Here is a 16,507-nt window from a genome sequence, read left to right as displayed (position 1 = left end):
TAAAATAAACTGAACAAATTGGAAATATCCAAGTTGAAAACAGAGTGGTCCCAAATGAAGTCTACAGTGGCTTATACATTATTTGAGATAGCAGCTGAACAGTTAGAATTATTTTTCCATGGTGGAAGGGGTTCAAGACTGCAAATCTGAGTTCTCAAAATAGCTTTAGGCACCCTAGATTATATAAACAGAAGCCAGTGCCCCAACAGTCGTTGAGAAGGAACATGCAAGAAGAAGCAGAGATTTTATTTCACATGACTTATAGGGGTATGCACAAAACCAGAAAACCCAGTTCGCTTCAAGTAGAACCAGACTCAAACCAAATTGGCTCCAGTCCGGTTCTGTGCACACTAGAGCCAGACGGGCCTGGTCAGCTTGAGTGGGGGACGATGGGGGTGCTGCCGTGGCTGCAGGGGGGTGGTGTCTCCTGAGGTTTCCCCTCCCCCACTGGCCTACTCCCAGTCTTAAACAGGCCGTTTCAGGCCATTTTTGGCCCATTCTGGGCCTCTCTGCACTGACAGTGGTCATTTTGGAGGCCACCTCACATTTTTAGATGGCCAGTGTGCACACACAGTGGTCTCAAAAATGGCCACTGCCAGCACAGAGAGGCCTGGAATGGGCTGAAAATGGCTCTAGGTGAGCCGTTTGAGACTGGGGGTAGGTCAGCAGTGGAGGAGGAAACTTCAGGAGACACCCTCCTGCAGCTGCGGTGGCACCCCCAGCCAGGCCCAAACCAGTTTGCACTCAAGCTGGACCAGGCCTGCCTGGCTCTAGTGTGCACAGAACCAGACTGGATCTAGTTTGACCTCGAGCTGGCTTGCACATCCCTAACTACCCACATGCTCATCAGTTTTGACACCAGATTATTACTATTATTTAATACTGTTCTTAAGAAAAAAGTTCTCAAAGTGCTTTACATTAGAACAACAAGTGGTTCCACTGTTCACAGGGCTCACAGTCTAAAAATACATACAAAATAGACACCAATCAATCTTTATTGGTACGGTCACAGACCAGCAAATAATTCAGTACAGATTAGAGAAAGGGGGAGCAGTTAGACATAATACAGTAACACAAACAATGCTGTCTCCTAACCCCCTATTCAGAATACATGCCCGATTTTACTTGAAATCAGGCAGAATTTGGTGACATTTAGGGATGTGTCATCTTTCTGGTCGGATAGCAACAAACTTAGATAAATGAAATCCGAATAACCTGGAAAATTAGTTAAAAGCAGGGAAATATAAAGCTGGTAAGAATCCCTATACAGCTCACAATAGATTCAGACATGGGCTGTAGTTTTAATAGGGCCTGATGTGCAGGGGCAAAATCTTTGAGCATATGGGATTTTCTTAAATTTTCCTTCAAGCACTGCAGTAGAATACGTTAAAGTGGGCTAGTGTAAACATCATGCAATAATTTGGGATAAAAGCCACCTAATGGCACAGCAGGGAAGTAACCTGCCTAGGGAGCAAGAGACTGCCAGTTAAAATCCCTGCTGGTATGTTTCCCCGAAACACCTATATCGGGCAGCAGCGATATAGGAAGATGCTACTACTACTACAAACATTTAAACAGCACTCTTCAACAAAATTCTAAAAGCTGTTTACATAGAAAAATAAATAATACATAAATAAGATGGTCCCCTGTCCCCAAAGGGTTCACAATCTGAAAATGCTGAAAGGCATCATCTCATACTGCACAGCAGGCGGCAATGGTAAACCCCTCTTGTATTCTACCAAAGAAAACCACATGGCTCCGTGGTCGCCAGGAGTCGACACCAACCCGACAGCACAACTTTACCTTTAATTTGGGATAAATATCTAGCAAGATAAAGGCTGAATGGTTGACTTCCAAGAAACACACCTTTGGGGATCAGATTGTTCTATTTGTGCATCCATGTCGGCAGCTCACAGTTTAAGGGCTGCTTTAGCTTGAAAATATCCCATTCTTAGTCAAGACTCCAGGTTAGGGCCATATAAGTTTAGTTTTTGGCAAACTGCTCTTTTCCACCTTGAGTCAAAATTGTCAGCAAATGTTAAAGGGGCCAAGCCAGAAGGATGGTAGTTTATAGTCTTAACCAGCAGTCTAAAACACTCAGTCGATATGTCAGCGATGCAATGCGCATATTAACTCCAAACTCTCAACAAAAAGACCCTTTATTGTGCAAAGAAAAACTAAAAGTTGGTAAGCATAAAACGTTTCAGTGTGACACACCATCCTCAGCTAAGTAAAACAAATGAGCACAGATGAAATCCTCGTTTTCCCAGCTGTTAAATTCCTTAGACATGGTAACACACAGTTCCCTGACTGGCAGTGAGATAATGAATGGGTGAGGAAGGAGAGGGATGAACATCTGATTCTTCTCAGAGGCTAATAACTTCATGGCATCGTTCAGTGCCTCCCGAGCATTAATGTCAGGTCTCAATTTCTTTATAAATAATGCCTCCTTGATTTTCCTTTGTAGGTTCCTTTCAATCCCTAAAACAGATATTTTGGTGGGCACCATTTGGCCTTCATGCTTAATCCTCATATGCAATGAATAGGGTTTCATTCTCTTTGCACAATGTCTCCTATCTGCTAGATGTTCTTTATATCTATCTTTCAATGAGCCGCCGGATTCCCCAATATAGAATGAAGTGCAAGCTAAGCATTGAATTTTATATATTGTACCTTTTCTTCCACGGTTTCCTTCCCCCGTTCACAAATTTCACAATCTTGTACATTACATCTCCTATCATACAATCTAGAGTTAACTAACAATTATTGTCACTGGTGCTGTACAAACCACATTCACCTTGATTCCCTGTCTTTCCAAGATTCTCTGGGTTTGCCTATCAGTAATAAATGGTATTTTAAGTACCAGCAAACCCTTAATGAATCTCGCTCTTTTCTAACTCTTTAAAACTGGCAATTCATATCCATTCTTCCTAATTAAGTTTTCAGCTTTCTCGTGTGCTGACTGATTCTTTAATAAAATGTCCTTTTTTGCTGATTTTCTGTACAATTTGGTCTCTAAATGATTATTTCTTAATTTAATTTCCATATCTAGAAAAGAAAGCCAGCCCTCCTCACTTGGTTTTCCCCTTGTGAGTTTTATACTTCCTCCCATATTCAGGTTTTCAAATATTTCATCTGCCTGCTTTTCAGTAGAAGTAATAATTATCGAATCATCTATGTACCTTTCATACAGAATTACATCAGAATTGATGCTCCTTCTCTCGATGGTATTCATATACTAAATAGCCAGTAAAGGTGCTAGTCTATTGCCCATTGCTAGCCCCTATCTTTGCACATAGTACGTTCCATCAAATTTAAAGGTGTCACATTGCAGGCATACCGTAATCATTGCATTAATACCATTAATCAAAATACCACATTGTCAATGACATCACTATTCTCTTCCAATAACCATTATAAGACTCTGTCTTACCCCTTCATTGTCTACATTGGTGTACAGTGCCTCAACACCAAAACTTTCAAAATGTATCTGTTCCTCCTCCATCCCAATTCCATGTAAAGCCTCCGATAACTGCTTAGTATTTTGAAAATGTGCAGGTACATAATCCAAAAGTGGTGATAATATAGTTACAATCAGCCAACTAAGTAGGTCTGCAGGGCCATCACAACCTGAAATTATTGGTCTAACTTTAATTGTCTCTGCCTGTACATTTGATCCAAAATCTTTTTCCATTTTATGAGTTTTCACTAACTACAGGACACTGAGGATGATTATTATCAATAAGCTCCTGAAACTTTTTATTAATTTTTTGCTTTTCACAAATACCTTGCCCAGTTGTCTTCACATTTAGGCAATTATTATTAAAAATGCCTTAAAATACTCAGCCAAACCTTGGATTCAACCTTAGAGATGGCTGATTCTAGATGGAGAACAGCATTAGGGGTGCATCGGGGAACCTGGAAGACGTTTCTCAAAAATTTTGTCTGCACCGCCTCAAGAGCAGGGAAATTGCTATATGTACCAAGCTGGGCTCCGTAAAGAAGCTTGGAGTGGGTTTTTTCCAAGAATAGTTTAACTGCTGCAGGAATAAAATGCATGCCTCCGGAGCAGAAGGAGGATTGGATGGCTAGTGCAGATTTTTGGGCATTCTGAATTACCAACTGCAGGTGTGCACTGCACATGCCTGATGCATAAAAAACAATGCTCAGATATTTAAAGTTTTTAACTTGTTCTAGTTTGTGGCTATGCCACCTTAAGTGGTGCAGCGGGGAAATGCTTGACTAACAAGCAGAAGGTTGCCAGTTCAAATTCCCACTGGTACTATATCAGGCAGCAGTGATATAGGATGATGCTGAAAAGCATAATCTCATACTGCATGGGAGGAGGCAATGGTACACCCCCTCTTACCAAATAAAACTATAGGGCTCTGTGGGCACCAGGAGTTGAAATCAACGGCACACTTTACCTTTAGTTTGTGGCCATCCAATGACCAATTCCGAACTCTTGGGCACTTCACAAAGGTAAGTATCTTTGTTTTGTTGTAATTGATCTTAAGTGCTTGGTCTTGGCAAAATACTGCCAGGGCACATAAGGTCCTTTTGGGACCTACTAGAGTCTGTGATAAAATGACTACATCATCCGCATAAAGTAAAATGTTAAGATGTCTATTAGCCAGGTTGGGTGGGTGAAAAGCCAAATTATTCATGCAAGAGACTATGGAGTTAATGTAAAAATTAAACAGTGATTGAGCCCAAATACAACCTGGTTTAACCCCTCTATATGTTGATATTTCTTTCATATGATGTCCAGCAACACTTCAGCGGACCTTCAGCTGAGAGTTCTCATTCAATTTGTAAATTAAAAGAAGTCGACGGTCCAGCAAGGAATTTAGAAGCTTATCCTACAGTTTTTCACTAGAGCAGACCTGCTCAACCTACACCCCGCCATCTCCCATGATCCCAGCCACAGTGGCCAATAGCCAGGGATTATGGGAGATGTGGGCCAACATCAGGAGGGCTGAGCAGCTCTGCTCTAGAGATTAGATCAAAGGCAAATCTGAGGTTGATAAAAGCAGCATATAAGGCAGTATTGGACTTGCATGTGTACTTTTCAACCAGATATTATAAGATTAAGGCCTGATTTATTGTGTAACAACTGGCCCCCAAACCTGCTTGCTCCACAGCCAATATCTGGTCATACTCGAACCAATCCTGAAATTTTTTGAGCAGATATATCAGGTACATCTTGCTTACAAAATTCAAGAGACTAATGGGACAATAATTTGCTGGTAAATCCCGTTTGCCTTTCTCAAAAATGATTATTGCTAGGCGCTAATCAGTGTTTCCTCTAAGGTGTGCACGTGCTCACACATTTTTTGATGTCTGCTCAGTTAACTTTAGATCCCACTCAGGCTGAATCAGGAAGGCCCTATTCTGAATGCATGCTTACGCACACTGCCTTGAAACTACCACCCAGAACAAAACTCATTCCGCGCACAGATGAAAAAAATTAGAGAGAACACTGGCCCTAATCACTGGGCAGTGTGGTAGAATGATCTATTGCTGTAAAAAGAGAGGAAGAGACAGGGGTCCACCACTCGAGCCATAAAAAATATGGCTGCAAGCTATGATCAGTTATATGTTTTAATTTCACGTTAAAATTTACCCTTTGATCAACCAGAGGGGGTGCCAACAAGCAAAATCTCTGGGCCTTATGACACTTGAAGGACTTGCCATCACACAGGCGACATGGATGCACTGTCTAGATTCTCCCCCGAGTCCATAAAAGTCAACAAGGGAAGCATGTCTGAAATCTTCATGACAAAATGCCACTTGAGTGAGAAGAACAGAAAAAGGTCAGCTTGTGTGCCACACACAAACCAACATTTCGTTTTATATTAGGATTCCCCCCCCGCACCTGCAAATATAAAGAAATTCTTAATTCTACTAATGACTCTGGTCATACACTGGTATGTGCAACTAGATTACTAAACTGGTTTGAAAACTGGAAGATCAATTGCACCTTTAACTGACTGATAGTTTAAGCAAATATCAGAACATGTTTGTATACATTTAAACAAATTCCACACTGCCCATGCAGGAGAGAACCAATATGGTGCAGCATCTGACTTACCAAGTGTGAGCTTTTGGCAGGTTATTTGTGCTAGCATCAATCTGATGAATTGTAAATAGTCTTGGGCCAGCAGCACCTATAAATGCAGCAAGAAGGATATTGATGATGGTATTCACTATCATGCAGAATAACTCCAAAACATATAATAAAACTAGACAGTTTCAGAAGCAAGCAATTGGAAGTGCCACAGAGAAAGGAGCATACATATGTGACCAATAACAGCAAATAGAAAAGGTTATCTTCTGGACATCTCCTATTGGACAAACGTTGATCCAAGACTTTCTACGACATATTGGAAGAGTGACTACTAGATGTCACACCCACCAGGTACATAAGTGGTAAAGGTAAAGTGTGCCGTCGAGTTGGTGACCACAGAGCCCTGTGGTTGTCTTTGGTAGAATACAGGAGGGGTTTAACATTGCCTCCTCCCACGCAGTATGAGAGCATGCCTTTCAGCATCTTCCTGTATCGCTGCTGCCTGATATAGGTAGCAGTGGAGATTTGAACCTGCAACCTCTGGCTTGGTAGTCAAGCCATTTCCCCACCATGCCTTTAGGTGGCTACAGAGGTTGCTGGTTCGAATCCCTGCTGGCACATTTCCCAGACTATGGGAAACACCTATAGCGGGCAGCAGTGATATAGGAAGATGCTGAAAGGCATCATCTCATACTGCACAGGAGGAGGCAATGGTAAACCCCTCCTGTATTCTACCAAAGAAAACCACTGGGCTCTGTGGGCGCCAGGAGTTGAAACCGACTCGACAGCACACAGACGGCTGGACACAAATGGTAGCAGACGCCTAATGTTTAAGTGATGCCCCCAATCCACAAAAGGATGCAGTGGGACTTCTCTCTCAAACGATAACCTTTTAAAACTCAGCGCTTGTTTGGTTTTTTTAAGTGTGATGTGGCACATAAAAAGGTGTGTAAAAATTTGGTGGACTGCACAAATTGAAGACATGCAAGTATATACTGTTAAGAGCTTCAGGTGAGGCTTTGCTCCATGTCTCACCAGAAGTATAGTAGGATTAAATACAGAGAGACACAGCTGTTGAGTTCAGTGCTCAGGCTCTGCAACTCCCTCCCTTGGGAGGCCTATTTTGCTTCTTCTCTGTCAAGATTCAGAAAATTAATGAACAACTTTTTATTTTGACAGGCCTCTGGTTGAATTGTCCTCTTGTTTTAGTTGTCTCTGTTGTGTTGCTGCATAGTTTAGCGCAAATTTTATTGTCGCTACTTGATTTTGTAGGTTTGATAATTCCTTTTTAAAAAAATACACACATCATTACTTTGGGAGTCTTTTTAAACCAAAAAGCAGTCTAGAAATGTTACAAAACAATATACGTATTAAGTGTGTAGAAAGTTCCACATTTAGACTTCTGGCAAAGATTAACAGCTGGAAAAGATGGTGATGTCCGCTTCCCAATGTACGTACTAGAAATGTTACAAGCTGTTGGCTGCGTATTCCAAAAAGTGCAATCACTGTTTTGTCCAGAAAGCCATTGGCTTATTCCAAAATAGATTAGCAGTAGTGCTTTATTACCTTGTAATGCTTTGAAACCCTGCAGAGGCACTCTGGAGGAGCCAGTCACAAACTGCAGCAATCGGGCTCTCCTCTCTTCATCAAAGAGCTCCACGGCTTTCCAGAACCACTTTACAACGTTGCTGTCTGGCGTGCAGTGTTTTAACCTCGTGTTGGCCTTCCAGTCATTAACATCTATCTTCCCGAGGCCACAAATGATGAGCTATTCACAATAGCACACACACAAAATCAGTGGCAGAGGCTAGAGAGATTCTGCTACAAATATAGTCTCTGAACAACAAGGAACACTAAACGAAATTTCATTTTAGGATAAGAAATGATGGCCTATAAGTAATACTGTTAGTTTAAGCTTTCAAAACATGATTTTATTTCAAACTAAATGGTTTGAATTTTGAAAGCTGTATAGCAAAGAATATAGGAAGCTTATTTCCTATACTCTAAACACATCTGAGAGAGAAACAGAAGACAGGTTGCATCAGCTTTCATTCCCATTCCATTATTTTTTTGTTTTGTTTAGCAGACTTCCCAGAACTAGTCACCTTAACCTCTCTCTAAATGAAAAAAATGGGATAAAAATCTCTACTAAATAGGTGAAGTGTGGATTGAATACCTTCAAAGCCTTTTAAGAGAGTGCTTGATTACTCTCCTACTAATGTACATAGTTCTTAAAAAAAAAAAGACCTAGAGATTCGTTTTAGTTTCCAGTATATTTTTCAGATGCACTCTACACATTTTAGGCTTTTCTGCATAATCATGAGAGCCAGAGATTCTACACACCATGTGCTATTTCAGCTTTCCAAACTCACTACTTAGGGTACAATGAGACATTCTGAAGAAACCAGTCAAACCAGATACAATAAGAAACAGAGGGATCAAGGCAGGATTGAGGGCCTGAAGTAAGGCAACTGCTGGGGAATAGGGCTTCTGCCTTGGGGTTCCTGAACCTCCCTGAGGCTCCATCCCTCTCCTTGAAAGAAAAAAAGATCCAATATTATGAGACTACTTCTGAAAGAGTGGAGGGGAAATCAAAGTAACTTCAAACATGGTGAACAAAAACAGCCCCCAAATATGTGGCATGTTCTATAAAATAGCATTCAGAACAACATGACATAGTACTATTAATCAACCCAACAGAGAAGACATATATGGATCAGAAGACCTTAAGAAAATACAATCTCAGGAATATCAAGGCCTTGGTGTTTTGGTATACTAACTGTGGCTGTACCCTCAATACTGCACCTACAAACCCTTTACCCTAGGAGCACTGGGGATCAACATAATGTTACTTAACTTAAGAAGAATGCTTAAGAAAAATTAAACTTGATGACTTAAGAAATCATTAGCGTACTGACCTCTAGCTCCTTCTCATCAAATGTCTTCAGCAGATGCTGTGGGATTACTTCATTAAATCCCTTCTGCAGAGCCAGAAACTGAGCTTCAATCCCTCGCAAAAACCGCCAGTTTACATAAAGCCTGCAACAAAGTGCAAGTTTTGTTTGCAAAGGAGTGTTTTCACACTTAACACTTCAGATTTTTGCCACTGGACACTGCAAACATTAAGCCAAATTAATACTGGAGAAAAGCCACCATACAAGGTCTCTCCACAGAAAATTCACACTTAATTCAACCAAGCCATAATAGTCTCTGGATAAAAGTCATAACAGGAAACTAAAAATATAAGCTATAGATTAATACCTGACATATTCCTTTTTATTCTCCTCTGTGACAGGAATGCTTTTCCCATTGGGTTTCAGTTCATGCTGTATAATTTCACCATATGCATTATGTTCCACACAGAATGTATGGTCCAAGACTCCTGTGATATCGTTCTCACTGAAAGAGTGAAGAAAATAATTTAATTAACTGACCTCTAAATGTCTTGGGCATACCTAAGGATACATTCAGTCATATATAGTCTGACAGATAAGTCAGTTTCTTTCTATAGATGTCTCTCTACCCTCAGAAGTGCTTCCTAATGCTCCGTGAGGCCATGAGGCACGCATGTATAATCCCTGCACCACTGTTTCCCCTATTGAATATTCAGAACATTCCCCATGAAGGGGATGGTACGATTCTGAAAAAAATAATTACAATCGACGTAGCCAAACATGGTTTTATTCCATGATTACAGCAAGATTACATCTGAAAAATACTGCTCAACAAGCTTTTTTGGGAGAACAAAATCTATTTGTTAGCATAAAGGAAGAACATCTTATAAAGTTAAGGCAGTTGTGGCTTATGTAGTGGTCTTCAATAGCTCCCTCCAGCACCACACACATGCATGCCCCAGCTGCAGTTACTCCCACATAACCCAGATCTCCTAATGCCAATAGCCTCTTCGAAAGAAGTTACTAAATAGCTAGACCACTGGAAAGTGTCAAGGGAAAGGCTTATCCATGTCTCCTTATCAATTAATTACTTGGATGGAGACTCCTTTCATGTACAGAACAGAATAGCATCCATCCATTCCATAATCATAATGTTAAAGAGATCAGTACATACAGTATCCATACTAAGCTGTTGTGAAGATCTGGGTCAACTAATTCCATGTCATCCAATGTAATTGGCTTCCCTAGCAACTGCTTATAAAACGGTAACGTGAAGCCCCCATCAATGTAATGTCCATGAAACACAGCCATTCCCATGATTCGTCCAACGAAGTGGAAGTAGGATAAGTGTTCCTAGAATTGAAGGAACAAATCTATTCAGAAATCAAGGTTCCTGGTCTAATACCAGAATTTACAAATTACTCAGCTTTTTCTACTAGAACATTTTTAAAGCGGTTATGGCACACACACTAAAGTTTAAGTGTCACAATGAAACAGTCAGAACTAAAGACCTTAAAAGATGTTTCAAGGTGCATCTTATTTTCACCACTAAAGCAAGATATAACCTACACATCTATCTAGTTGTCTTATCTCATAAACTTCTACTGTGTCTTGAAAACTCTGCCACCAGCTAAGAATACAGTTAACACGAGGGCTGTGAGCTGAAATCTCAGTTACATGAATTAATGTTCATGATTCATTAATTTCCATTATTTAATTGAATAGCTTTCTTTCCCTCAGTATTTTCTTAAACTTTAACCATTTCACTGAAGTTGAGTGCAATTTTCATGGAAGACATTTAATCCAGTAACCTTCAGCCTTTTCTGATATGGGACCTGTCTTTAACATAAAGCCAATAAGCCTACTTTTAACCTGTTGACCTAGTCTTCTCCCCTCTTTCACATTTTCTCTTTCCTGGCTTTTGTCTACTTCATAAAGATCAACAAAATATACAAATCTTCACCATTCTGAAGCTAACAGCACTCTTTACAGCGGAACAAAGACTCTCTCTGATTTATATAATGTGCACTGCTTCCCACAGTGTGAATTCACTACAATTCAGATCATTTACTCCTTGTGGCAGAGGTCTTTTATGCTTGACACAAGGGGTGAAGAAGGGAAACGAAAGGTGCACAGGCAGCATGGGTGAGTCAGAAATGCACCTGGCTCAGTTCTTCTGCTCCCATGCTGCCTTAGGTTTCTGTAGCCTCAGGCTGGTGTCACACTGAGGACAGGGAAGGACGATTCAAGAGAATATCTCTAGTTTACTCCCAGAATATACAACCAGGAGAGGCGTATTTACAGCTGGATTTCACACTAGCCCCCATCCGACATTATGAGAACCAGCCATGCTCATGCCTACAACTGCAAAAGTGGGGAGGAAGTCCTGCCCTGCACTGTCACGCACCCCCTTCAGCTGCCTTGTTCACGCTTTCAGCTCTGTTTTCTGAAGGGGGAGGCATCATAAGCATGCTGGCTGGTGGTTCCATGAGCTGCAAATCTGAATCGCTCAAGGCTGCAGCTCATGGAAGTGATGGCCATTCATGCTTATGCCCCCACACCACCCCTAAGACAAATGGAAGCTGTAAGCATGAATGGACCGGCTGGAGGGGTGAGTGACAGGGCAAGACTTCCTTCCTGGTTTTGCAGTTGTAAGTGTGAGTGCAGCTGGTGATAATGATGTCTGAAGGGGGCTACTGTCTTTAGAACAATTCTAACATGATTTGGCATATGTTCCTGTCCTGTTACTGCTGTTGCAACTGATGCTTTGACATGGGACAAGGATTCAGGCACATATAGGATAAGCTGGATGGAGTACGTTTGGAAACTGGAAAATAGATGAGTCCTCCAACTGGGAAGTGTTAGGATCTTGGGGTGTGGGGCCTTAAGGGCAAGGACTGACATACTGTACAGTGCTTCATCTGCCTTTCAACAACGCATCTGAGCAGTTGTGCAAGAATGCTCTTGCACAAGACCGCAATATTGTGCAAACATAGTTGCGCAACAGAGGATCATTATTTCCAATGGGCCATCTATTGCACGATTCTATTAGCACAATTCTGCAGTCTTGCACAAGAGCACTTTTGCGCAACATAGTTGTGCCAGTCTTTTTTCAGCTGCTAGTGTATAGTTAGGGTGCTTCCACTGCTCGGGTCTGTGGCTTCTAGCCACCAATCTGTTTGGATACTTGAATGTTTCGCAAACTCAATGCCTGTTCACATCTCATCTCTTTTTCAGCTCTCCTTCTCACAGTGATGGGAAAGGTGGTGGTGGCGGTGATAGGAAGGAACTTCCCAGCTGTTGGTACTTTTGACTACTGCTAAAAAGAGATGGGATGGGAAGGCTTCCTCACTTGCCTTCAGAGATCTATGTTCACATGAAGTGCAAGCGTATACCCTTGCAGTAGGAAAACTAACACCAAGAGGCCTAATGAACATCGAGGGAAAGTTCTGTTGATTGACTTTTGGCACAAGATCACAACTGTGTGTGAACACACTCAATGCTTGGAACACACTCAAAGATGACCCAGGGAGAAATATTTGGTATTATTACTAAATAAGAAGCAGAGCATCAAAGAAATTCAAATTGTACAATATTACAGTAACATAAGCATTAAAAAGAAACCTGCTGGACACAGAGAGCATGAGCATGATGATCTGCATACCGGATTAACAGCAGAATCTGGGTTTATCTGTAGTGTATAGATGTCATCACGTGAATATTGGAAGAGGCCATAATACGGATTCAGCATTTCATGGGATAGCAAATAGAGCCATTCCCTGAAGAAAACATCATATTTTAATACAAGTTTCAGACAAAGCTTTTAGAATTAAGATGCAAAAATATACAGGTTTTCAATATATGTATTCTTAAGCACTGAGGACAGAATACAGTCCCAAGAAAAGCAGAGTTGTTTACACTTGTGGCCTAAGCAAAAACACTTTCCAAAAGTTCTTGTCTCTATTTTTGTTTAACGAAGTATCTTACTGTCTTGTCTTGATCTCTTCAGTTGTCCCTCACTGTACTGATGGCAAGAGCTTTATGTATTCTATAACATGGACGAACAGCAATTGGTACAACGTGATGCATTCAGCATCCTCTGAACAAAGCTGCAAAAGTGGGACTGAAGATGTGTTGGAAATACCTGGAGAATTCTCAGAAGCTGCATGGTTGTAGTGGAGGGGTTACACATGATTTACGGTGGGTAGGGCAGGGCTGGCACAGCAATTTCCCCCCTCTCTGTGATTAGCAGAAGCAGGATAAATCATTTAAAGTAAGAAAATTTATTGAGCAGCATAGATAGAAACAAATAGCAGTAATCTAGACCATGATCCAAGCATCATTTTACCAGACTACATTAATGAACAATATACTGTGTAAACTGCCCTGAGCCATTTTTGGAAGGGCGGTATTGAAATCTAATAATAATAACAAACAACAACAACAACAAGCCAGGCAATAACACCTGTCTGACTGTGTAAACAAGAAATAATAATAATAATCACTGCTAAACACTATCCGTATATTCACTAGCGATATAGCAATGGAGTTTGGACTAGACAAGTGTGCTGCATTAATAATGAAAAGAGGAAAAATAAGAAAAACAGAAGGAATAGAACTGCCCAATGGAAGCAAGATCAAGAACCTGGAAGAGAAAGAACTTTACAAATACTTGGGCATTCTCCAGGCTGATAACATCACACACACTGAAGTTAAAAGAAAAATTGGAAGTGAATACATCAGGAGAGTTAGAAAAATCCTAAAGTCCAAACTCAATGGTGGGAACACCATACAAGCCATAAACACCTGGGCTATACTTGTCAACAGATACACTGCAGGAATAATAGACTGGACCCAGGCAGAGCTAGAGACACTAGATCGTAAGACCAGGAAAATCATGACCATCAATCATGCTCTGCACCCCCGCAGTGATGTAGATAGGCTCTACCTCCCTCGCAGCTCAGGTGGAAGAGGAATGCTGCAAGTCCATCAAACAGTAGAGGAGGAGAAAAGAGGCCTTGAAGAATATATCAAGGACAGTGAAGAAGATGCACTTCAAATGGTCAATAATGCAAAACTATTCAACACCAATGAAAGAAAGCAGGCCTACAAGGAAGAACAAGTCAAGAACCGAGCAGAAAAATGGAAAAAGAAGCCTCTGCATGGTCAATATTTGCACAATATAAGTGGAAAATCAGACATCACCAAGACCTGGCAATGGCTTAAGAATGGTAACTTGAAGAAAGAAACAGAGGGTTTAATACTGGCTGCACAAGAACAGGCACTAAGAACAAATGCAATAAGAGCCAAAGTCGAAAAATCCACAACAAACAGCAAGTGCCACCTTTGTAAAGAAGCAGATGAAACAGTGGACCACCTAATCAGTGGTTGTAAAGCGATTGCACAGACTGACTACAAACAAAGTCATGACAAAGTAGCAGGGATGATACACTGGAACATCTGCAAAAAATACAAGCTACCTGTAGCCAAAAATTGGTGGGACCATAAAATTGAAAAAGTGGTAGAAAATGAAGATGTAAAAATATTATGGGACTTCCAACTACAAACAGACAAACATCTGCCACACAATACACCAGATATAACTGTACTGGAGAAGAAAGAAAAACAAGTTAAAATAATCAACATAGCAATACCAGGGGATAGCAGAATAGAAGAAAAAGAAATAGAAAAAATCACCAAATACAAAGATCTACAAATTGAAATTGAAAGGCTGTGGCAAAAAAAGACCAAAATAATCCCAGTGGTAATTGGCGCCCTGGGTGCGGTTCCAAAAGACCTTGAAGAGCACCTCAACACCATAGGGGCCACAGAAATCACCATCAGCCAATTACAAAAAGCAGCTTTACTGGGAACAGCCTATATTCTGCGACGATATTGACAATAAAATTCAGCCATCCCAGGTCCTTGGGAAGGACTCGATGTCTGGATAAAACAAACCAGTCAATAACACCTGTCTGACTGTGTAAACAAGAAATAATAATAATAATAATAATAATAATAATAATAATAATAATAATAATAATAAAAAAAACATCGGTGGCACCTGTCTGACTGTGTGGACAAGAAATAAGAAATAATAATAATACAACAGATAAAGGCCTAGTATGAAATTACCCACAGCAACAGCAAACAAAATTTGATAGCTTATAGTAGATAAGCTATGACAATAGCATTTTTGTTGAAAAAACATAACTCCATTCATTTTTATACACACACAGACACAATAGTAAATTTTGATGTGCATAAGAATAACCAATAATGAAAAATTAGTGGAGAAAATGTATTCATTTCTGAAAAATCAATAATGATGGATTTTATTAAATTTGCTTTACTATCACTGATTGATCACAGAATTCCATTATCTCTGAAGAATCTGGATTATCTTGACTTCAGCACAGCATATCGACAGCTCTGCTTAAGACAGCCACCCTGCATGTGGTTTACGCATTGCACTAAATAGTTAAATGACAGTATACTGAAATATGCCCAGTACCAGAGGGGCTATTAATTTAAAGGCTCACATTTTAGAGTGCTAAATAACTTTGCTCCGGCTGGTAAATATTGGTTTCAGCAGCAGCAAAGAAAAAAAATGCATAGAATTCCATAGTGCTTCTGAGATTTACTTCACTGGCTCTGGTGAGCAAAGCTCAAAGCTAACCGGCCAGCTTATACCAAACTGAAGTGGTGACAGAAGGCAAAAGAAGATTCCTGATCACTTGGGGGAGCCCCGTTCTGTTTTTGTTTCTGGAAGACTGATTAACAGCTATAAGTGCCTGATCAGCTAACATTCAGGCTATAAACAGAGACGCTATAAGATTTAAGGAGAGAGGACATGGCTTGTTTCAGGGTTGGGTGGGTCCCTTGGCAAAGTCTCCTTGCTTTGGTACCATGGTGCCTTATTTGTGAGCAGCCAGTGGCTGTGAGCAGGAGCGCCCCTGTTGCCATTGCTATCCTGAGTGGGCCCAAGCTTCAACTTACTGGGCAATGGCAGCTGTGGCTCACTTTCAGCCCTGCTGTGGTTACAACAGCAATGCCATTTTAGTTTTCTCAGATGCCCCAGCCCTAATGTAGTAATACTACGTATTATACCGCTCTTCAACAAAATTCTCAAAGCAGTTTACATAGAAAAATAAATAATACATAAAGAAGATGGTCCCCTGTCCCCAAAGGGCTCACAATCTAAAAACAAACATAAGGTAGACACCAGCAACAGCCACTGGAGGGATGCTGTGCTAGGGATAGACAGGGCCAGTTGCTCTCCCCCCTGCTAAATACAAGAGAATCACCACTTTTAAAAGATCTCTCTTTGTTCCGTTAGCAGGGGGAGTATTAAAGTAAATTAAAGTAATATACAATGTACAATATACACTGCCGGTGGGGGCGGAGGGAGAACCTGGGGAAACCATGGCAGCATTGAAACTGCAGGGGTAGGGGGAAATGTCTACAAAGGCCTACCAACATGGTTACAAGGGCCCCAATGAAGCGTTGGCTGAGGTCTACGGACAGTGAAGTACCAGTTCAA

General features: G+C 40.8%; 1 protein-coding gene across 3 annotated transcripts in view; it reads right to left on the bottom strand.

The window, feature by feature from the left end:
* SMURF2 (SMAD specific E3 ubiquitin protein ligase 2) overlaps positions 1 to 16,507 on the bottom strand; it is a 151,738-nt gene that overhangs the window by 4,404 nt on the left and 130,827 nt on the right. For all 3 annotated transcript variants that reach the window (XM_053296429.1, XM_053296431.1, XM_053296432.1), the window contains 6 exons: positions 12,629 to 12,743; positions 10,139 to 10,317; positions 9,332 to 9,469; positions 8,989 to 9,109; positions 7,637 to 7,838; positions 6,095 to 6,170 (listed from right to left, as the gene is read on the bottom strand). In XM_053296429.1, the coding sequence (XP_053152404.1) occupies positions 6,095 to 6,170; positions 7,637 to 7,838; positions 8,989 to 9,109; positions 9,332 to 9,469; positions 10,139 to 10,317; positions 12,629 to 12,743 (831 nt within the window). The remainder of the gene's footprint in view (positions 1 to 6,094; positions 6,171 to 7,636; positions 7,839 to 8,988; positions 9,110 to 9,331; positions 9,470 to 10,138; positions 10,318 to 12,628; positions 12,744 to 16,507) is intronic.

This window comes from Hemicordylus capensis, chromosome 2 (assembly GCF_027244095.1).
Source record: "Hemicordylus capensis ecotype Gifberg chromosome 2, rHemCap1.1.pri, whole genome shotgun sequence".
NCBI classification, from domain to species: domain Eukaryota; kingdom Metazoa; phylum Chordata; class Lepidosauria; order Squamata; family Cordylidae; genus Hemicordylus; species Hemicordylus capensis.
The sequence above is the reverse complement of the archived record's forward strand: the minus strand, read 5'-3'. Positions and strand labels throughout refer to the sequence as shown.